This window comes from Nanorana parkeri, unplaced genomic scaffold, assembly GCF_000935625.1.
Source record: "Nanorana parkeri isolate BGI_ZX_2015 unplaced genomic scaffold, ASM93562v1 scaffold1542, whole genome shotgun sequence".
NCBI classification, from domain to species: Eukaryota; Metazoa; Chordata; class Amphibia; order Anura; family Dicroglossidae; genus Nanorana; species Nanorana parkeri.
This window is the reverse complement of record NW_017307810.1, coordinates 148,894-173,314: the sequence shown is the minus strand read 5'-3', so window position 1 is coordinate 173,314 and position 24,421 is coordinate 148,894. Positions and strand designations below refer to the sequence as shown.

The 24,421-nt window shown below is 43.4% G+C and overlaps 1 protein-coding gene across 3 annotated transcripts in view; it reads right to left on the bottom strand.

The window, feature by feature from the left end:
* Positions 1 to 24,421, bottom strand: part of DENND2A (DENN domain containing 2A) — a 100,055-nt gene that overhangs the window by 42,673 nt on the left and 32,961 nt on the right. For 2 of the 3 annotated variants that reach the window (XM_018570500.1, XM_018570501.1), the window contains exons 2-4: positions 14,144 to 14,242; positions 9,254 to 10,369; positions 1,608 to 1,732 (exon numbers count right to left, since the gene is read on the bottom strand). In XM_018570500.1, coding sequence (XP_018426002.1) covers positions 1,608 to 1,732; positions 9,254 to 10,369; positions 14,144 to 14,211 — 1,309 coding nt within the window. In that variant the 5' untranslated portion in view covers positions 14,212 to 14,242. The remainder of the gene's footprint in view (positions 1 to 1,607; positions 1,733 to 9,253; positions 10,370 to 14,143; positions 14,243 to 24,421) is intronic. The other variant, XM_018570502.1, reaches the window with a different exon arrangement.

The following is a 24,421-nucleotide window of genomic DNA, read 5'->3' as shown; positions in this document are numbered from 1 at the left end:
GGGGGGGGACCAGAGGAAACCCAGGCAACCAAAGGGAGGACATGCAAACTCCAATCAGATAGTGTTCTGACCAGGATTCAAACTGAGTTTGCTACAAGGCAGAAGTGCCAACCACTAAACCACTGTAGAAATGACCAAAATTCGATGTGTGTATGGCCAGCTTAAGTTACATGGCCCTGGTACATGGTGTATCTAAAGCCAAAACTATTTACTTTAACTTTGGATAGAGTATGCAGTTGGTTTGTTTTTTGCTTTCTGTGTCCTGTTTTGAAGGTTTCCCTTTCACTTCCTATCCTGGAAAAATAAGAAGTGAGAGAAGGTTGACAAATACAGAAGAAATCCCCTCTAAAGCTGACAATACACTGGTAGAGTTTCATACCAACATTCACATGAAAAGTCTTGTGAGAACATTTGATAATTGAGACTTGACAATTGTTTGAAATTGTGTTTGGTTTTAACATTCGATTTTGGAAATTTAGGGAGTTTCTTGAACGAAAACCACATTCACAATTTTAATTGTTTGAGAAGTATTTTGCATTCTGCTTTGTTTTTTTTTTTGTCAATCTGACCTCATTAACTATTAAAACATTGAACGAATGTTATGAAAAGGATTTTTATCTAACGAAATTCTAATGGTATATGGCCAGCTTTAGATTGTTGTCACCCAAACTGGTGTCCCCATTGGAAGATTTCTCTTCAATTGCAGTTCTAGTGACAACTGTAAGTTTTGGAAGTTCCCGTTACTTTGTGTCTTGCTGTCATCATACATGACAAATGCCAATATATCTGTAAAGGTTCTCACTGATCCAGGTCATGGTATAGCTAGTAGTAGTTGTTCACATTCACCTGGGCTTGTTCTGTAATGCTGAGGACATTTCAAAGCTTATCAAGGTCACTTCAGGTCAAGCGCTAATAAAGATTTAGAACTGACAAAGTGACTTGGATAAACTACGAAAGTCTTCAACCTTACTAAATAAATCCAGTTGAATGTAAGCAACTACTACTAGCTAATGGTGAATCTACCCAGCAGGGAAAACAACATTAATATAACACTGGCAGGGGTTCTAATTCTTCATCACTCTATCCAAAACTAAAACAAAAACATTTTGGCATTAGATACCTGAACCTGTGCTTTGCCTGTGTGGTTCACTTTAATAGTGGCTTCACTAGCACAACATTCCTACCTCCCTTTCCTTCCCTGCCATGTTATTTGGATACCAGGATAAAAATAAAATACCTGGTACTTCCAGAAATGGAGGAGCATGTGACTCACTAACCCTGTCCCCATATGACAGCACCGGTGCTTGGCGAATGACTGATAAGTCACCCACTGCTGTCCCACGAGGGATGGGAGAACGTCCTGTGTAAGCTCCAAATCTCTCAGGTCAGATGTTGAACAAAGTGGAGAACTCTTTTTCTGCCCCATGTGACAGCATCAGACATGTCCTTTCAGGGGGTGCGGTTGGCTCAGGGGGAAGATGGGCACAATGAAAGCAAGAGCAGGTTCCCTATGGTGCTTCTACCAAGCAGCAAAATTACTTTTAGTTTTGTATCCTGAGAACAGAGACACATTGAGCTTATAATGAAAAGAGATACTTATATCCTACCTAGGATGTCCTCGTAGACGTTCTCCTCGGATAAAGTGCGTGTAAGGGCCAACTTAGTCTGTGCGTACCAGTCTACCCGTCCATTCTCCGACGACTGCAGTAGATCTTCAAATTCATAGGACTTTCTAGTGTGCAAAGTGAGAGAGGAAAGGACAAGGAAATGAAATGTTAGAAGCTGATAGAAGAGAACAGCCGCTGAATATGACAATGGTTTAGGATTTCTTCAGAAAAAAAAAACCCAACTTGTTGTTCAGGAAGCGATAATGACACATAGCTGTTTCATGACACTGCAAAACTGTAAGATAATATGCAAAACTATATGACACAGAGAAAACACACATTTGTATAAAACACACTGTGCTGAAACTAATATGCGACCCAGGGGATTGTGAATATTAAAATACACTATATGGTCAAACCTATGTGAAGGGTATTTGTAATGCTACAGCTTTTAAAGACATTTTAGACAATTATGTCCTTGTGAACAAATCTAAGCTCATAGAAATATAGTGATGAGTTTGGTGTGTGTAACAACAGCCCTGACCTCGACCTATTAAACACATTTGGGATGGACTAGAATGCCAATTATAAGCCAGGTCTTCTTAAACCGTACCTGACCTCTTTTGGCTAAATGAGCATGCATTCCCACAGACACACTCCAAAGTCTTGAGGAAAATCTTCCAAGAAGAGTTCTAGCTGTGGAGAAAGGCCAACTCCATATGGCTTGCCAAGATGTCAGAAAGGGATGTCCAAGACAATCATATTGGTGTGCTGGTCAGGCATCCAGCCACTTTTTGGCCAAATAGCTTACTATTTGAGATTTTTCACCACAGAGGTACTCCACTTTACAGCCTGACCATGCTGATGGTTTAGTTCCTTATGATTCCACGAGTTTCCAGCTGTAAAAAGTAGCTAATCATATTCAACGCTTCAATTCCCCCACATGGATGTTTTAATTGGATGAGTCTACTACAGGTCGTCATGCTCCACTCCTTCTGGATCTTCCATAGAAATAAATAGACAAGAGGAGGACTGAATGGTATTGCCAGTTTATTTCTGTTTTCATGGAGAGATAATGTCATATATCTGGATGGGGAGCCTGAGATGAAGAGGGTGGCCTCTCTTACTGGTCCAGTCTAGCCAGCACGGGGATGAAAGAGTGGCACGAGTGTCAGTGGAAGGTGATGTTACTGATGGCACTGGAACTCAAGAGCGTGGTGGACAAGTGACTAGAGGTAACAGGAGATGAGGGTCACCAGTGAGAAGAGGCCAGAAACAGGCCAGGGTCAGAAACAGACAGGCAAGACAGTGCCAATTCGTCAAACAGAGTCAGGGGCAGGCTGGTTCAGCAACTTGTCTGCAGCAATGTACCAGAGAGGGTCAGGCAGGAGTCATAGACGGAAAACAAGCCAGGGTCAGTACAGGAGCAGATGAGCAGACAAAGAAGAGCCACAGATGAGTCAGGAGACAAGCTGGGCCGGTAACAGGAATCAGGATCGGATGCAGAATTGCTCGTCTTAAATGTATAACTAAAGATCTCTCATCTCTGGAGTCTTGCAGGTCTCCAATAGCCTGCCTGGTCCCACAATTAGCAATGAGTGTCCACTCAAGGGCAGGTGCTCGTGTCGGAATTCAACTATGCAGACTGGCTCGATCTTCCTGACAGGTAAAAAACGTAACCCACTGACATCCATCTGCTATCCTAAACTGGAATATCAGTTTTGATGGACCTTTTAAAGAAGAACTTTTCAAAGCATTATTTGTGTCTACAGGGACACAATTCAGAAAACAGCAACCTATGTTGTGTTTATGGGATCCAATGCCTCTAACACTCAGAAGCATGTTGAAGTACTATAAAAAAAAAAAAAAAAATGAACCTGTCTGTGGCCACTCCTTTTCCTTAGTATTCCAAAACAGAATAGAAACAAGAATACAAATGACTCTGTTCCTATAAATCAGAGCTTTCCAAAATTTTTTGTCATAATGTGATTGGAGAGGGCAGTCAAAGACCCAGCATGTCTCCATTAACTCCCCATGATTTCAAAGCAGAGTGGAAGTAAACAGCAAATAGTTGTTGCTTTGTTTAGGAGAAATATTTATGCAGCCCACAAAATTGATGCGTCTGGATCATTTTGTCTGCCATGATTAGTCCATGCTCTGATATTCTTTCGACGCCAAAATGATGCTTCTCAACGCCGCAGCTTAACGATAAACCCCAGCCAAAACTTTTTTTGTTCTGAATAGAATGCAGTAGGGATGGAGCTTCTATCAGGTTTTTATCGCCATCTCACCAATGGGGACACATTGAAGAACAAAAACAAATTGTTAGTAGAGAGAAGGGTTAGATCTTCTGACTATTTTTTTGATGTCTGTGCCTTTCCTAACCCCTTAACAATCGCATCCCCATTTCTGGTATGGCTGTCGCAGGGGAACGTGAGGGCAAATTTTCTTAATGGGGTCACAGCACAGACAGAAATAAAAACATGTCAGAAATTTTAACCTCACCCTATTAAACACTAAAATAGAAAATTGGCTAGAGTTAGACTTAACACAAGCCGGCATTAAAAACCAGATAAATGTTATGTAAGCTATTTAAATTGAGCATTTATAGCTATTAAGATAATCATCTTTGTGGCTTCTCTAACTAACAAAGCGAGAGGTGCTCTGAGTCACCAAATGATGTGGCAGATAAAATTACAACAGATGTATTATATTTTAGGTAATCTCTCTCTAAACCAATGTGTAGGTAGACCACATAGACTTGGCCGAGGATGACTAGACTGCTAGAGGTGGTGTAAAAATTTCCTCGGCCAAAAAGGGGTCACGAGTGGAGAAAGTTTAAGAAGGGCTGGTGGTAGAATACCTTTGTCGTATTAGGCACTGGTAGGCTTCCCTATAGTTCTGTAGGCCACACTAAGAAGCCAGTCTACTCCTGAATTGAGTCTTCACCCTTTTACACACCAAAGTGTACAGGGACTACAAAAAGGGCAATGGCAGGTTAAATTCAGGTATTTAAACTGCTTCAATTTAGGGCGATGCCAAGTTAAATTCAGGTATTTAAACTGCTTCCATTTAAAAATACATTGGATGATGCATTAATGTTTAGAGAGCTTCTCGGCCTTTTGGCAAAGATCAAGTGTAGTATCTGTTATTATCAGTTTTCAGAGAAGAACAGCTCCATCCCCGGCAAGGATGGATGCTTAGTATTCTCTGATGTAATAGGTGGGTGCAGGAGGGGTTTCCTTTTCCTCCTGGGTTGATTCAGGTCCGATTGTGACGGCCTGTCCCCAGTTGTAGGCAGGAAATCTGCCGGTACTAATGCCTTCTAGTAGGGAGGGGGCCGCATTTGTCTGGCCGGAGGGTTTGGGGAGCGCAAAAGACTGCGGTACTGTGCTCCCTGGTAGTGGCGTCTCAGGGTGGGTCGGATAATCACTTGGGTTTCGGACTCCAATTGATTCACCAGTACTAGGTCACGGCACTCAAGCTATATTCTGCACCATGCCTCTTGGGCAGGCCTTCTGGCTAGTCCGGGGCCTGCCTTAATTTATTTTAGGCACTATTTTTATGTACGACTGCACTTTTGACTTCACAGATGATGAAGGGTGCAGGTACCTTCGGGGCCTGTTCCTGAAGTTGGGGAGGAGGTTCTGTGGCCTAAAAATGGGCTTCTCTGCCTCCTCCCACTTTTCGGTCTTCCTTTGGGGGAGCCCCCAACCTAGTACTTGGTGGACCTGTGTCGGCAGGTCCCAGAGGAGAGGGGTCCGCCGACCTACGGGTAGGTGGACCTAAGTTGTTCTTGTCCCTGTCAGGAGCCTTGCGCCCCCGGGGATCAGGAAATCGTGGCCCTTCCTTATCAGAGGAGGACCAATGGCACCCTTGTGCACTTTTTTTCTAGTGTGTTGTGATTTCACGATTCACTTTTTTTGTTCACAGGGGATGTTTTTTGATGCACGCACCACGGGCTTAAAAAAAAAAAGAATGGTTACAGAGTTGCATTAATTTGTGTCTTATCTACCTGGAATTTAGTTTTAATCCATCCATCTACGCTATTTAAACGCTCTACAATTGCTCTATCAAGGCTTTCATTTATTCAGGTCATAGTATAGCCGGTAATAGTTAGTTTCTGGGGGGGGTGTTTATATACTTAAAGATGCGGCTACCAGTCCAAATATCTGGGGTGGTATCATTGGCACAGCTCTCAAATGTCCCTCTACCATCTTCAGTTGACTTTCTTTTTTGGTCTGATGTATAGATATCTATATAGAAGAATGTACTATTTAACCTTTCAGCCAACCTCTAAATTATTTATTTTTAGGTAAAACAAAAAAACAATAAATTTTTCCTTTTTTATTCCTCATGGTCTATTGAACTGGAAGCTTAACCTGGGGTTTAACCATTCAATGTTTCCTTTAACCCCAGGGATAGCTCCACTGCAAGAGTACATTTTTTAAATATCTGGAGTTTCTTTTGTGCTGAGGTAAAACTAATGTGAGCTTTTATTGTTATCCTACTTGATTTTGGCTGGATTTTAATTTTAGTTTGCCATGCCTGCCCTAAACTGATTGTATATAATCTTTCTTGAGTCTGCCACAGAAAAATGTGGGTACCCTAAAGTGTGACCAGTCCTACTGTGAAAGGGTTAACGTGTTTGGAAGACTCTTCAAAGCCATTCTACAGGGATAACGTTTCACAACGTTTTTCAGCTTCTTATAGACAAGGAAACAAAAATAAACCTACAGACTTCCTTCCTGGCTGGTGAATTGATAGCTCATTGCTTTTAGAGGAACATGAAGTTATATTTATCTATTAATAAGAATTTTCTCTTTTATAGAGTTTTAACAATAAAACCCTTAAATGGAAGGTGACATTTCTTAAGAAAATCCAAGATGTGGACGCTGCCATCGGAGTTTATTTCTGTACACCGCATCTGTATTCACCTTGTGGTAGACACATAGTACCAGAGAAGGGATCATTTGATGTGTCACTTCTCTTTTTTTAATTTCCAATGAAAATTACTGCATCAGTGCACTCATCTTTTTCTTCCTTACTTGTCCACCATTTTCTCTTGGGAGTCGGTCATTGTTTTTATAGGCTTTGAATCAATAATGTATCTCTATGGCCAGAAATCCTTATGGACACACACTTTTCTAGCCCTTCTCTAGTATGGCTTGTTTTATACCTACCACTCAACATGTAGAGTTCCCATATGTTCTTTATTTGGAACTAAACCCTCTGTCCCTCATTTCTTCACATTTGTTCCTCTTTTTGGTCTGATGAATAATAAAAGTACTATTTTAAATGTATCTGATGATCTTTAAAGGAGAACTATGAGGTGAGTGATTTCCACTCACCTCATAGTTCTAAGCCGACCTGTGACAATGAGACTGTCACAGGTCAGCTCAGTAGATCGGGAGGTGAGCGAACACATACCGGGTTCCCTCACCTCTCGATCCTGTCACGGCTCTCTGCCGTGACAGGGGGAGGGCTGGATTCCCCTCTCCCCGCTCCGATCTGCCAGCGCTGACTGGCGGAACGGACGGGGGAGGGGGCGGGTACAGCTGGCTCTGCCTCTAGATAGGCAGAGCCAGCTGTCACTCACACAGCTGGGCGGATCCCGTCAACTACGTCGGGAGCCGCTCCAGGTGCGGCGTCTCAGTATACCGCGAGCTGTAGCTCGCGGTATACTGAGCTTAGGGTAACGGGAGGACGCTAGTTTGTGTCCTCCCGTTACCCTAAGGAGAACTATGGGGAAAAACTCTGACCCCATACTTCTCCTTTAAGTGGCCTTCCTATGATGGCACAGATCTCTGATACAGACTTAGATATAGAGAGCTAAGGGAAACCTCACCTCTGATCTACTTGGGGCCTGATGATATGTGTTGGCTAGTCTGATCTGTTAAAGGTTAAATCTCTGTCTACTCTGTGACCACATGAAAGGAAAAAAAGGAAAAAAACAGTGTTGGCACGGATCGTTTTTTAGAGAACGTGTCTCAAAAGCCATCTTGACATAATTGTCTAACTGATTGCTCCCAATGTACTATTACAGCATTTCTCATAATATTTGTAGTCACAGCACCCTTAAAAAGTATGCAAACTCTCCAGGCACCCCACATTTTAAGGGGGATTCCACGCAAAAATACACAAAAAAGTGAGTGCCCCCTTCAAATCAAGATCCCCCCCCCCCCCCTTCCAATCAGAGTCCCCCTTTGCATCAGTAGCCCCTGTTCACATCAGGAGCCCCCCCTTTCACATCAGAAGCCCCTCTTTCATATCAGAGTCCTCTGCTTTCACATCAGAGTTCCTCCTTTACATCAAAAGTCACCTCCATATTAGTCTTCATCTCCTCCCTTTACAACACAGTCCCACTACCACAAAAAAGTTTGATGCACCCCAGTTGATGCCAGAATGCACCCTGGTTGAGAAAGGCGATGTATAAGCACTGATAATGCTGCACATTCTAAAGACGTACATGCTCAAAAATGTACCTCAAGCCAGACCATTTAAAAAAGAGCATGACCTTACATAACCTTTTAAAATCCTAGCCTCGAATTATACATAGGGCAGATACTTTTCCTCAGGTTGAAATTAACCAGCAGCTGAAGCCCATTATTTCAAGGAAATCAGCATAATTATCTCCTAAACCTGGGGCCCCAAAGTTTTCAGGCCGAGAGCCACATCATATATATTAAAAATATTTGCAGGCAGAAAATCTTTTTTTTTAAATAAATGAATGAATAAACTTTAAATTAATTAATATGTTCCCCCTTACACCCAAGAGTGCCCATCAGAGTCCCCACTTACATCCATTAGTGGCCATCAGAGTCCCCCCTTAAATCCAGGAATGCCAAGCAAAGTCCCTCTTTACAACTAGGAGTAACCAGCATAGCCCCCCCGCTTACATCCCATCAGAGTGTCCTCTTAACTTTCAGGTGGCAAAGCAGATTGGTGGAAGTGGTCTGGACAGAGGAAATCCAGTTCTCTTGTAAATGCTAGGGGTGGGCAATCATGTCTTTGGTTGCTAGGATGCCGGTGTTCCTAGCAACCAACAACGGCAGAAGAAGGGGGAGCTGATAAGATCTTTTAGCAGGCCTTATATGGCCTGCCGGACATAGTTTGGAGCCCCTTTCCTAAAGCAAGAGTCACCATTTTCCCCCACAAAGAACTTCCAAGCCCAGATGAAGGTGGAGCTCTTCACACTCTTTGGGAATCACCCCAAAAAATCTCTAGACCCTAGACAAACATTGCTGTGGCACTATCATCTCATCTTAACCTCTGGATTTAGCTCAGGATGCAGTTTGAGCCCCCCTAGTGTTTAAGAGCTGCCTAGCCAAAACCACCTTTACCTTTTCAAGGGCCTTTAGGCCCTGCATATGGAAGGAGAATTAACATATGTGAACTACTCGGAGTAATGTTTACCTTCATTTATATTCCTAATAGACCTGTTTGAGAAAAAACATATTTGTACATGTGCACATTAGAGAGAGTATGAACAAGCATCAAAAACTGAAAATTGTTAGGACAGTCACTTATGCTCAAAGAATATTGAATATCAAGCAAATTAGTGGTCAATAATGAATTGTTCTTTATGTAAACATTATAGGGTTTCTCCCAATCTTGCTACAATATCACAAGTAACATAGACCTACCTGTGGTTTCCATTGTTTCTGTGCTTGCTGTTCCAAAGTCTCCTGCTGACAGCTGATGGAGGTGGAGATGTTGGGAGTGGAGGGGGAAGTATACAAGGAAGTGGAGGTAAGTCTCTGTTCATTTTCCGTAAACCTGTTCTAACTGGGTCCAGGTCTCCCTCGTGCCGAAAAGTCCTCCTAGGTTTTGGTAAAGGGTTGATAGGTACTGGCTTCTCAGGGGCTCCGGGCTCTGTATATACATTTTCAGCATTGCTTGTTCTACGAGATGCCCTACCCTCTCCAACTGTCCCAAATATAGGCTCAGCATTCTCAGAGTCTGATCCCCATTTTGATTTTGACCCCACTTTGTTCTCCTGGTTCTCTGAATCCAGTAAAGACTGTGGTGAGTAATAGGTCCCAGGTAACTGCGGTAGACCATCTGCAGGGCTGTCCTTCAGTGAACGTTCAAACCTTTTCACCTGGTTCAGCACAGTTGTTTGGTCCTTCTTTGTGCCTGTAACTTGCTCTTGAAGTCTTTCTGTGGTTAAGTTGGCCTCCTTTTCTCTTTTCTTTTCAACTTTTTGAGACTCTGTCTGTTCAATGTCCTTGTTTTCCATTTCCCAGCTGAACATCCTTTTAAAGTTAGTTTTCTGACGGTTTCTTCCATCATCAACAGTCGTATCTCCAAAAGTGGTACCAAACGAGTCCTGTCTCTTTACGGCGATAAGCTCTTTCCTGCTAAGGTTTGGAGACAGGGTCTCCTTCTTACCTTCCCACTCAGAAATCTTATCCTTGATGCTTGATGTTTTCTTTAGGGTGATCTTTTGGGGAGAGGGGGAAGACTTAGTGTTTCCCAGCTGTTTCTTAATGATAAGTCCTGGGTCTTTGACATTTATTTCCATCACTGGGTCATTGATGATCATTTTGTTGCTGAGCATGTTATGTCCCAAACCTTGTAAGTCTTTGTCACTTGGCCAGTTCTCCAGGCCTTTAAATGGAGTCTTCTCTTGGTCGAATTCTTGTTTGTATATGACCGAGGTGAATGTACTTACAGCTTGGGTTTTGATGCTTAGGTGAAACTGAAGAAGTTCAAGTTTTTTCCAAGTCCCAGAGTTCTCTTTACCTGTGGGGTTCACCCTGGAAAAAAGAGAGGAATCATTGATGTATAATGCTGAGGTTATAGCATACTATTCATATATGAGTATTACAATTTGTGAGATATCAGTGAAGATTTGGTGAATGATTTTGCAAAACAGTTGAACGCATAGCTAAACCCAAGAATATAGATGTAATATATATTGCAGATGTATCCTAGATGTGCTGGCTACATTCGTTTTCTTTTTTTTGGATCCTATTTTATTTTCACCTGTGATCCTGAAAATAGAAAAGCCTGCCTCCTGCCAGCAGGTAGTAGAGAAGCACCCTTGCTATGTGCGGAAGCAGTGGTCTTTCTGCAGAGATCCTACAAACCTTCTGTTGAGTCGGACCTATAGCTTTGCAATTAGCAAGGCTCAGGCTTCCTGCTGATTGGAGAACTCTAGCTCTGCCTCTGCATAGCCAGTGTCAGATCTCTGCAGAGAGACTATTGTTCCCCAAACAGAGCAATGGTTCTTCTTGCGCCGGCCCTGGGCGGTGCATTGAAGTCAATGGCTCTGCAGCCACGCCCCTCGCCCGCAGTGCGATCACCCGCACCTGGAAAGCAGGCACATTAGTGCCTGCGTTCCGGTCCAGTGCGATCTGCAAAAATATTGTAAGCACTATTTTTGCAGTTCACACTGGACCTGCGTTCCGGGTGCGGGCAATCGCACTGCGGGTGGGGGGCATGGCTGCAGTGCCATTGACTTCAATGCACCACCACGCCCCCTCCCGCCCCTGAACGCCGGCCGGCTTCTGTTCCAGTGCGTTCCAGAGGCCGAAAGTTCTGGAACGCAGACTTTGTGCTGTGAACCGGCCCTAAAGACTGCTGTCAGGGGGAGGGTTTTTATACCCAGGCTGTGACTTCTGTCTAAAGAAAACAAACTGTAAGACTTTGCACCCGTTTTTTGATGCATCTGAAATGTGTTTAGCTATAGCTAATTAAACTAAAAGTTAATTTGGGCTTTATTACTACAGCTTTAGAGTCTCAGCAGTTAACTGCTGGTCTATGAGTCATCTTACAGTGTGTTTTTTTTTGTATTTTCCACTTCTAGGGGTCGATTTGAGTGAAATTGCTCAAGCATGGATGTGAGCTGATGCAGGTTGACGTGTTATACGCTGCAAAAACGAATAAAAGATCCCAGCCAGTCGTTGGCAGTGGCACAATGTTCATGCAAAATGCCGATTTCTGGAAGTTAGACACAAAAATTCTCACATGCATTGCCAGTCAATAATTGAAAAGAGAGGAATACACTGAAAAACGTATTTAATAAGACATAAAATAAGTATAATGTGCAGTAACAATCAATCATAAATGTTTTGTTGTACAAGCTGGCTATCGGTTACAATCTGATTGTGCAATCTCTGCACTCTTTCCTGCAGATTTCCTTACAATAAGGTAATGCTAAGGTAAAGCTGTAATTTAAATGTATAAATCCACATTGTGTGCAACAAATGCCTTTGTAATCCTATATATTGGTATATAAAGTAGTGGCGACATCATTGCCGGGCTGCACAGAGCCTTACAGAAAGGAGAGCTGTGGGTTGGACTCCTCCACCTACAGGCTGCCTGCTGAAAAATATAGAGGGGCGGATACAAGACCAGTCACTCTGCACATGGAAACAGCAGCAGTGGCAAGTCTGTATGACAGGAAACTCCTGCACAGGGGTGAAGTGCTGGATTATTGCTCAAATCCGGAAGACGTACGCAAAGGAAACCACATTTTAATTAAGACTACACATGCCTCTTGTATTCAGACAATATTTTTGTAGCCCAGAGATCAGATTAAAGTAGAACTCTGGAGAAGTGTTTTTATTAACTTTTTTTTAGTTAACTGCTCGTTTTGGTGTAGGGATCCTCTGAGATGGTCAACTGTGACAGCACTCCCTCCTGCTTGTCTTCTCCTCCACTGCAGCATTCCGACCGGAATTTTTCCAAAAACACTCATGTGTCCACTGCAGTTCCACTTCTCAGTGTGTGAGTCAGCAATCTGCTGGAACAAGCAAAGCCGCTCTAAACTTTCCCTTCTTCTGGTTCCCAATTCAGGAAGCAAAGTGGAAAAAAAGGAAAAGCCCTGACTCCGTGAGGTCCAGAAACCACAAGCCGTGGTGGAGGACAGACGAAGAGCAGAATGATTGCGGGCAGGGAGACATGGCTGGAAACCCATATTTCACAGGCAGGGACTGCGTGGAACACAAGATAGCCCTTGGCCTGAGACTCTTATATGTAGAGTATGGCAGTGCAAAATGAATGAGCACATGCAGAAAAGTAACTTTCCAACTTCACCAGATATTTGGAAGGCTAAACTGCATAGCCAGTATGTACCTGACTGTCATGTTGATCCAAAGGCTTCAATATTCTTAAAGAGACCCTGCCACCAGACCATTGATTTTTTTTTAAATGATCCCATTAGATTATATGTGAAATTAACAATGTTTTTTTCATGTTATTTCCCTGTAAATTCCTTCCTTGTGTAGACATCTAAAAGCCCTGAGACTGCTGCTGGGTGCCGCCATCTTTATTGTGCCAGTCTATAGTATTTCCCTTTGCTTCTCCCTCAGCAGCTACATGCAAGGTTATGTAGGGACATGAGGGGGGATCCTGGTTCAGCGGAGAAAGTAATTAGACTCTAAAAGAAGAGTAGCGGGCTACAATGTGCAAGGAGGGTGGGGGCTGTGCTAGGGAACTGACTCTCCTGGAGTAGTCAAATCACTGTAAGTAAGCTTGTAAATATTTTTTGGGGGTGGGGAGCAGAGATTTCCAAAAATAATTGAAGTCAACACTGCACATGTGCACTGCTGGATACAAGAACATGGTAGAGGGACCCTGCACTTGCTTTGTCAGCACTAGGCACAAAACCGCACATGCGCAGTCAAGGAAAGGTCAGAAAAAATGACTGTGCAGGTGCAGAAAAAGGAGCCAGCACACATGTTGGAAGCTAGACAGTGCTGAACTGGAAATCAGGAATGACAGGATCACCAGGTAATATCTTTACATTTACTTAGACATTTAAAAATTGTGCATATTATGAAGCTATATTTGTGATACCTTGGAAAAGAATGGTTTACAGTAGGGATGCACCGATACCAGTTTTTTTCGGTGTTGAGTATGAGTTCCAATATTTATATGTCGGTACTCGCCAATACCAAGTAACGATACCAGTATTTTTGCTAGCATGGAGCTGGCTTTCTGTTCCCCCGCGACCCTGCCGAACATTGGAAATCTCCCTCTGACCAGAAGTTCTGGTATCGGGTGTAAGTATTGGAACATTTGGGTGAGTACAAGTACTCGCCCAAATACTTGATATCGTCTCCGATACCGATACTAGTATCGGTATTGGTGCATCCATAGTTTAAAGTATAGAGGTGCCTCTACAACCAAGCCAAGGGTTCTGTGATATGCATCAGAGAGGCAGACCTAAGGTAGGATGCATTGATTGATGCAGATTCTTCATTAAAGTGTTCCAGCATTATACAGTGTGTGGCCAGTGTTTGAATGGCTGTTGACTTTGGAGTGTGGGCACGCTGTGACTGGGGAGCACCTGGTTGGAAACCCTGCTAATCCGGGGAGGAGCGGTACTATCGGCTTTGGTTCACTGCAAATTACTTACACTACTTACATTTAAAAATATACCTTTAATGATGTATCAACTATTACAATGCTGCATTAATTCATATCTGCCTAAAGTTCGGCTTCAAGATAAAACCTGTAATAATGAAAATGTGCTAATGAAAATACATTTTGTTTTCAATGTAACCGATGCTCTGAATTCTTACCTGCGGCTTGACTGGTGCAGAGTGTGATCCTTATTTCTGGTCACCTCAGCCGCCCGTCTCACAGTCATCGTGTCAGCATGTGATATCACACCCGCTCCCCTACAACATAACAAGAAGAATTTTTAATCCTCAACACACCAACATATATGTAAAATAATTGTAATAGTAAACCAAAGCTGTTAGTAAATCCAACTGCAAGTCAACCCAAGCTCTCGCCAGAAAAAAAGGCATCAAAATGATTACCAGAAAATGTGTGAGAATCAACGGTGAACAAGGGAGGTAGCCATTTTGTTGAGCTCACAAACCAATCATGACATCTTTGTACAAGGGGCATTCTGTTAAACACAAGTAGAATTTTATTTATTTTTACTAAATAGCCCAATGCTGGTAACAATATAAAAAGCAGGCTGGCTGCTATACTCATCTCTCCAGCATTGTCCCTGCAGACTCTCTTAGGCTCTGCAATCCAGCGCTGATCCACTTACAGGTTGAATGACGGTGTGCCCTCTTATTTCAAGCCAAAAACATTTTGGGCTGCATTAAAACTGTCAGGTTTTTATTGCTAACTGTTTAAGGGATTTCCTCTTAATTCCTGTACTGCTGGTAAATCTGCAACAAGGACACAGGCAGAAATGCAAATCCGACAGGGGTTCTAGCCTTCCCCTACTCTACTAAAGAAAAGCATTTTTATTTCTGTCTGTGTTGCTGTTGGAGAACACCCCTCACTTCCTGTCTGGTAAAACCTTGTCAACAGGACAGGAAGTAAAGGGAAATTTTGCTAATTAGGCCCCAGGTAGCAATAAATGCCTGACAGGGGTCTTAAGACTCCCTTAGCTTTACAAATGCCAGCACACAAACAGGGATCCTTTAAAACAAAGGTATGCCAATGCCGGCTCTCCAGCTGTGGTTCAACTAAAAATCCCATAAGCCTTTGCAAGATTATGACAGCCACAAACATGGTTTCCAGAGGCAGATACATGATGGGATTTGCAGTTTCACCACACCTGGAGGGCCGGAGTTTGCTTACCCCTGCTTTAAATGCTCATTCTTTATTTGATCTTGGCATAAAACAGCAAATAAATTAAATGCATTTATGGACAATAAGGCTGGACAGCAACCTTCACCAAGCACCGAGGTCCCTAAGGCATACATTGGACACGAGGAGGTACAACAAGTTCCTAACACTTGCTTGCTTTCTCCAAAACAAAGGAAAACGTTTTTGGTCTGACATACACTTTAACATTTCGCCCTACAGGTAGGTGTTATGGGCAAGCGTCCCCAAACTTCTACCAGCTAGTGTAAAACTTTGTAATTTTTGTAGTCCTTTTCACTTGGTGCTTGAGTGTTAAAGCAGAACTCCGGGCACGACACCGCAACCCACCACGAGTAGAGCTTACCTTGAGGGAGAGTCATATTCCCCTTACAAAGGCTTCTGCTGCTCTGAAGGAATCCTGACTGATAAATATGTTGTCAGCAGAACAGGAAATGAAGGTAAATCTCTCTAAGGGCCGGTGCACACCTATGCGACACCCCACCATGCGACAATCATGCATGATTCCGTGCGGATTGCCTCACGACCAGGAGAAGTATAGGTGTGCACCGATCACGCTGTGGGTGCCATCATTTTCCATTTGCACCCCATTCGCGTCGGGCAGATCGCGCAGTTTCCCGCCACGATTCCACGAAAACAGCCGTGCGTCGAGTATCGCAGAAAAAAGGTACAAGTTCAGAAGCACGGGCGGAATCGCGGCGGGAAACCGTGTGATCCACCCGGCGTGATTGAGGTGCCATTGGAAAATAATGGCACCAACAACGTGATCGGTGCACACCTATATGACTCCTGACCGCTCTGGCAATCTGCGCAGAATCGTGCACGATTGCCGCGCGATGGGGTGTCGCGTAGGTGTGCACCGGCCCTTACAGAGCCTGGGATAGCAGTAACAACCAAACAGGGGTTCTACCTCTTCTCTGCTCTATTCAAAACTAAGGGAAAAAGTTTGCACTGGACAAACACTTCGTGGAGGGTGAAACACATTGCTAGTTCTTCCCGGGTTACTTCCCTTCATGTGAGATGAGGTTCAGGTGAGGTGAGTCACTTTTATGAGACCCATGACAGATATAAGCATATCTAACACATACCAGCAAAACAGATAAATCACAAGCAGTGGAGGATTCTGGGAATTCTGCCTTCCTATCCACTCATAAATATATAAACCTTTGCAGAATGTTCAGGTAGGAAGAATCAGATCCACAGAGGGCATGTTGCCCACAAGGGAAACGGTGAAATACAATTTAACTGAGAGGTGTAATGTGTCAGAATCGTGTCCACACAGGAAATCACATCACTCATTGATATCTGCATTCCACATACAGCAGCAACAAACACAGAACACCTTCTGTTTCTGGCACAGAAAAGTTGGCTGAAGGGATAATTACACTATAGAGATAGTATACTGCGTCCAGATATGAAGACCAAAAATACTAAGAAAATGACTAACCCCTAAAGGGAACCAATGAGGATAAATATGACCAAAAAGACCAAATGTGGCCACAATGAACTTACTAGTGTTAATGGAGCTGAATACTCTGGTTTTCTTATAAATCCAGCAATTCTTCTTGTTTACACGCAAGTGGAATTATAGCTCTCCCTGTTATTCCATGCCCGCTTGGATGTAAGCCATGCAGGCCTCATAGACTAAGGCCCCATTCACACCTGACCGTTTTGTAGCGCGTCCTACGCTCGATGAACGCTCTACAAAACGGTAAAAAAAATAAATAGCATTGTAGTCAATGGTATCGTTCCCACCTGTCCGTATTTCCGCCCGTCCCGAACGCACTACAAAACGGCCCACGCATGAAAAGGTCCCGGAGCGTTTTTGCTGCGTATTGGTCCATTTTGTAGGGCGTTTTCCAATTGTATACTGCCAAGTAGCCTTTGGAATCGCGCGACGGTCGCGCAACTTTTTTACCGCGAATCGCGGTAAACAAACCGTGTGACGGTCGCGCGACAGACGCGCATATTACAATACGCATAGGTGTGAATGGGGCTTTATAGCGAACTGTGGGGACAAGAATGCCTAGGCACCCACAAAGACTCTGCTTGCTCAAAAGTCACCTCCCGTGGAGAATGCTATCTATTAAATCCAGCAAATCTTGTTGACATGCAGATGGAAATACAGCTCCCGCTGTTCTTCTGTGCCCACTTGGATGTAAGCAGTGCAGGTCTCATAGACTTAAAGGAGAACTATGAGGTGAGTGAAAATCACTCAACCTCATAGTTCGAGCCGACATGTGACAATGAAACCGTCACACGTCGTCTCAATAGATCGGGAAGTGAGCGAACACACACCGTCGCTCACTCACTTCTCGAGTGACAGTCACGGCTCTCTGAAGGGAGAATCACTAGTGGGGATTCACCCCCCTCCCCTGTCCGATCCTCCAGCGCTGACTGGAGGAACGGACAGGGGAGGGGGTGGGCACAGCTGTCTCTAGATAGGCAGAGCCAGCTGTCAATCACGCAGCTGGGTGGATCTCGACAGTAATGTCGGGATCTGTCCCGGCTGCGGCGGTCTCAGTATACCGCGAGCTGTAGCTCGCGATATACTGAGTTTTGGGTCACGGGAGGACGCTAGTTTACCCCATAGTTCTCTTTTAAAGTGACACTAAACTCAGGAGTTAAAATTTAAAGATACATTCAAGTACCTTAACTATCAACAAAAATGTATCTTATTTGTGTATCACTTGGCTGTAGATCCTCAAATCATCTCTGAATTGGTGCTGACACTGTCCTTCCTTCTGGAGGGGGGCTACTTTTGTTCCCCATGATCCCTGTGTGTGTTGTAAAGTAGCCATCGCACCAAGGTAGCTCCCGTGATGGAATACAATCTCATGTTTAGTTGACTAATTTGTATTGAGATTGTCGTTTTCGTACGTAGGTGCACCCAACATGTGTTTACATTAATACATGCGCACTTTAAAAACAATTATACACTTATTTTATTTAATATTATTGTTTTCAAACTTTTTTTTTTTTTACTTAAATTAATTTCTATTGCATTGGTGGGCTTACAAGCCCTAGTAACCCCTAGTGTCACCTTTTGGCTCCAAAGAAGCTACTGGAGCACAGATTCTGAAGCCGGGTAATAATAGCTGAGGGACCGGAAGTGCTGCAGTCTCCTTCCCTGCTTCCCGCCGACACCCATGATGCTAGTCCCGGGCCCGCAGGAGGGGCCGCGGAGCCCGGGAAGCAAGTACAGGGGGAGCTGTCATTCTACCCGCATGATAACAAAATAAGGCATTGGACTTAAAAAAAACAAAGGAAAGGCAGAGGGCAAATTACTAGGCATCAGTGTGTGGTCTCTCTGCAACTGATCTTTTATCCATCACTGACTTACCATGCTTTGTCTTGCGCTATGCCTCTGTGTGTAGGCAGCCATCTTGGTAGAGGCAGGGCCTTGCTTTCCCTTGACAAAGCCCCCAGCAAGGAGAACAGTCAGCAGCACAGTAGTGACATCACCAAATCTCAGTCCAGATCTCCTGAGACTTGCAGTCAGAGCTAGCAGTGCTTGAGGCTCCGTTCACTCATAGCGTTAGCTATGTGTGAACTGCGCGGCACGAAAACGCACAAACTTTAACATACACGTGGATTCCGCACCTTTGCGGCTATTACTATAGCTGTAACACGCAGAATCTGCACAGAAAATCGCACTTGGACTTTTTTCCTGGACACGCGTTTTTGCACCGCGTGGCCGTCGCCCTAGTGTGAACAACACAGATTGAAAATAATTATTTTTTATGTTTACCGCGTTTCCATCGCCAATGTGTGAACAGAGCCTTAGATCTCAGGCTGCAGATATACTATACAGCTATTGGGTTGTAGACACAAGACTGCCTATGCACCCTCACATATGAGGAAGTGAACCATTTTTTAGTAATTCCAGAAAAAAAGGTAATTTTTTTACAGGGTACTGCTTCAGCGCAATTACCATTTCAAACTTTTCCCTATAGCAAATCTTCACTTCCTGAGTTTAGTTCCACTTTAACCCAATCTTCTCCATAACCCTCACCCAAACCTATAAGGGCTTGTTCACACCAAGCGCATTCCAGGAGCAGAGCAGTTACAGACCGGATCAAAACTGCGTATAATGTATTCCAATTGCATTTTGGGGTCTAGTTCACACCGCAGCGTTCAGTTCCAGAGCATGTAAAAAAACTGCAGCAAGCCCTATTTTACCTGCTCTGGAACGCATGCAAACGCATCAAAAACGCATGCAAACGCACTGAAAGCCCATTTTAAACGGGGAAAAAAATAATAATAATTTTTTTATTTTTTTTACAAAAACGGCCCTGAATGCGGCAAAACACACTGCACTGCGTGTGCAGAAACTCATGCAGATCTGGTCTGCATTTGGTGTGAACAAGCCCTAAGAGTTAAAGTGTTTCTAAACCCTGCGGTGTTTTTGCATATATATATACACTGAGTGGCCAGTTTATTATGACCACCTGACATTTGTAGGCAAACTAGCTATAATTAGCTATAATTTTGCGCTGAAGTTGCTAGAGGGCCAGACCATTATAAATAGGGAAGCAGGTTGTTTACCACGACAGTAGAAGTGATTTTTTTCTGAAGATACGGGTAAACAACGCGATTTAACAGCCTTTGAACGTGGGATGATTGTTGGCGCTCGGAGCCATGGAGCGAGTATCAGCAAAACAGCAGAATTCGTTAAATGTTCAAGAGGGGCTCATTGTTAAAGTGTTTAAAGACTGGACTGTCAGCTGAAAATCTGGGTCTGAACGTGCGAATTGTGGCCGTCAGCGACTAGTCAATGTTAGGGCAGAACGGAGAGTGGCAAGACTGGTACAAGACAACAGAAGGGCAACAGTGCAGTGTCAGATTCCTCGCATCACCTTTCAACATCTCGTGGCGTCACGAGGCGGATCAATGAAGTCATCTCGTGGAGTCATCTCGTGGCGAAATACTGATGGGGTGGTTATAATAATCTGGCCACTCAGTGTATATATGGCTAGCAAGCAGTAGATATATGCCAAAAGTTAAAAAAAACAAAACGATTTATAAGCGTTTTAAACTTACCTGTGTCTTCCCCGCACACTCCCCTCCGAAAATCCGAAACTGCTCGGGCGGCCGCAAAGCATCTTGGGGCGGGCGCATGCGCAGTTTGGATTTTCGGCCGGAGACGAGGAGAGACGCAAGGTAAGTCTATGGACGCGTGCACCCGCATGCAGACACCGTGGGACAGGAAGTGCCAGCAAGGACAGAGGAGTCAGCGCTGGATCGGAGAGCCGCCGCACCGCTAAGGGGACAGATGAAAACATCAGGAAAGATCGGATTAAGAGACATCATTTAAGGTAAGTGCTTTCATTAACATTGGGGGAGGGGAAAAAACATTATCCTTTAATGTCACTTTAACACAGAAGTAGAGACAGTTGACAAGGCAAAGTGAAGGTTCACAGTAAATAAAGTAAAGCTGTGTTCACTTCAACCACCTAGAAAAAGTACTATTTTTAAATTTCCCTTGTAATACATGATTCAGAGACAGGCCAAGAAAATCAAAAGGTGCAAAGATTAAAGATAAAGGTGAGCAACTACAATAAGCCATTGCACCAATCATATTTCAGCTTCTGTGAAAGATGACTTCTGATTGGTAGCTTGAAGTCCCAGATTAGCCTTATGGAAAATTCTTTCAGGAGGGCTTTGTTGAGCTCTGGCCCTGTGACTCGATACTAGGAGACGTATTCATTGCAATCTTGGTTTTACAAAGGCCATTGCTCAGATAGAAATGAAAAGTAATTAAACATATAGCCAAGCAACAATCCAATATGAGCTCTCCTCTAATTACAGCCTTGTGGCCTCTGTATTCTTGGTTTCTAGCTGGCATCACCTCCCTGCCAATATCTCTCTCTGCTCCAGTGCATTCTTCCGCCCTATTAAGTGGCATCGCTGTACAAATAACCTCACAACGCCTCTCTAAAACCATTGTGCCACTTCATTGCCTGCTTCCAGCTTGTGCCTGTTATATAACTGGCTGGATCAGGCAACCATTCACCTTTCCTGATATATTCTGACATACTATGCAAATTACTGCCTCCCATCATTCCAAATAAAGCAATAAAAAAGGGATTATGTAAGGTGGCATTTTGTGGTTTAAAGGAAAGTGCCTTCTTTAAACCTTACCCAAATTTGAAGGTAGATGTAAATGACATTTGTTTTGCTAAAGCACTGTGTATAATAAACAATTGCAAGTTTAAAATATTTATTTATAATGCTTGGTTGCATCTCAGTGCTGCTGCTCTCCTGCATCCTCTTTGCAGGTTCTTCCTGTCAACATGGACTCCAGTGCTGGTTTCCTAAATTGTGACAATAGTGGACCGTGCCTGTGTACTGTGTGTTGAAATGGTCTATGTGACACTGACTACTAGGGATGCACCGATACCGATACTAGTATGAGTATCGGTGCCGATACCAAGTATTTGGGCGAGTACTCGTACTCACGCAAATGCTCGGATACCTTCCCCATTACAGGAACTATAGGTCAGAGTAAGATTTTCTCTGACCGGCAGTGCCGTAAGGGAACATAGAGCCAGCTTCCCCTGCGATCAGGAAGCTGGGCGGCGAGTAATGACCCGCGTCCCGGCTTCCTGATTGGCCAGGCACAATCAAGTCGGCCACACAACATGGAGCCAGCTTCTCGGGCAATCAGATTGCCCGGGAAGCTGGCTCCCTGCCAGCAGAAGCACCGGTATCGGTACTCTGTATCGGCGAGTACTGAAAGCAAAATATCGGTACTCAATACTGAAAAACTGGTATCGGTGCATCCCTACTTACTACTGTCCCCTGAACTCTGAGTTACTTACTACTGGCCCCTGAACTCTGTGTTACTACTGAGCTCTGAACACATGTTAACGCACATTATGGCACATGTTAACCTGTTCTGTTAAGGCAGCCTATTATATAAATAGACTGCAAATGCACTATACTGGATAAAACATGCATGACACTTTTTTTTAACAACACAGTGCACCACATTCATGGTATAAGCATTATGGTGCACTGTGGTGTGCATTGGAATCTACTGCTCAATGCCCTGAGGTGCCATTCACAATGTACCACACATACAGGTGAAACTCGAAAAATTAGAATATCGTGCAAAAGTTCATTTATTTCACTAATGCAACTTAAAAGGTGAAACTAATATATGAGATAGACTCATTACATGCAAAGCAAGATAGTTCAAGCCGTGATTTGTCATAATTGTGATGATTATGGCTTACAGCTCATTAAAACCCAGATCCACAATCTCAGAAAATTTTTGCCAGTGTGGGCAGGTGCCAAGTCCTGCTGGAAAATGAAGTCAGCATCCCCATAGAGCTCGTCTGCGGAAGAAAGCATGAAGTGCTCCAAAATCTCCTGGTAGACGGCTAAGTTGCATTAGTGAAATAAATGAACTTTTGCACGATATTCTAATTTTTCGAGTTTCACCTGTATATCAGGTGTGTTGCCATGAAATGCGCCTTAATGCACGTTTTAGAGTGTATTGACACAACACACAAGTGTGAATGTGCCCTTAGGCAGGCAAATTAGATTTCCAACATAAGTAATAAGCTTATAACCCATAGCAACAGCTACGATTGCACTAACCTGCACTAGGCCTGAAGCCTACTGAAAGTGACTGTATTACCTTTAGCAAACAATGAAACTCCTCTCTCACTTTTTTTTAGCACACTTAAAAAAATTGAAAAGGATTGGGATGACCCCCCTTTTGTTTGCTGAAGACAACACAGACACTTTCCTCTTTTCATTTAAATGAGACCCTTTCTGCTTTTGACACGCTGATACAAAGGCAAAGCCCTGTTCCAGTCAGCCATCATGCAGTAGACATGTGTTTCTGCGGCCAATGCCCCCCAAACGGCAGCTGACAAACACATTTTTCCTGGTCTGTTCAGCCCAGAGAAACACAACATTTTTGCAGAAGGCTCCACCAGATTTCCCAAGAGAAAAGGCTCAGTCATGTTCCATGACGGCACCAAGTCCCCCCGATTAACCCTGTCTGTGCCAGATGTGTAATGTAACGCTGTGTGAGCCTCGGCCAGCAAAGAGTATAAAGAAAGAAAGGCACTTGTTATTTGTAGCAGCCAAAAAAGATTCTTCTGAGGTGTAAAATTACAATTTTTGCACCCAGTTCACAGACATAATAATAGAATATTCTCTACCAGAATATTGAAAGTATATCTAAAGTCCAAACTTTGCTCATTTTGGATAAAGTAGGAAATGGGAGAAAATCTCTTCCAAATGAGGAAATTGCTGTACTGTGAAATTGTAATTGTAATGAAAATTGGTTAATGAAGAGTTACTTTCCTGAATATTTGCCTTTTCTCTAAAATGTAATTAAGTTATAATAAAAAAACAGCGAGGAAATCTCACCTTAGATAGTTATGCCTCCATTGGAAGATTTATTTTTATTCCTATTCTGGTGAGAACTGAAGGTTGTATTTTCCCCGCTGTCACACTGGTCACCAGGACAAAATAGAGACAATGAATCTCCCTAATGGGGACACAGGCAGGAAAAGAAACCTGGCAAAAGTTCTAATCGTTCTATGCAAATGCAAAAAAAAGAAAGGTTTTGTCTCTATATACACTTTAAGCCTTTCGTTGCCAGAGACTTTTCTGCACACATGTTATTATCCACATTTTAGGCATGAAAATTGGCCCTAGAATAATTTATCTCACTCTGAAATACGCAGCAATAACTAACGTGTGGCACAATCGTCGTTTTCATACGTAGGCGCACCCAACACGTGTTTGCATTAGTATGTGTGTGTTCGCGGGACATTTTTTGGGAGTGTTACATTTATTTTATTTAACTATATTTTTAAAAACTTTTTCATACTTAACTGCATTGCAATCACATAGGGGGGGCTCACAAGCCCCTTATTATTATTATTACATAGTATTTATATAGCGCCAACAGTTTGCGCAGCGCTTTACAATGTAAGGAAGACATTACAATTACAATACAATTTAAGACAGGGTGGTAAGGAGGGCCCTGCCCCTGAGGGCTTCATATTAGTGGTGACAGGTTCTCTTTATTCTCTTTAAGGTGACGTTAGGGGTCTATTAGAAGTAAGTATATCTGAGTAGGGAGTGTGCTTTAAGGAGGTCACCTTAACCTACAGCACCCACCACAAGTGGAAATATCAGTTTTGGATGGACTGACCCTTTTACATTTTAAAGTGATGCACATATGGGGAAGGGGGGGG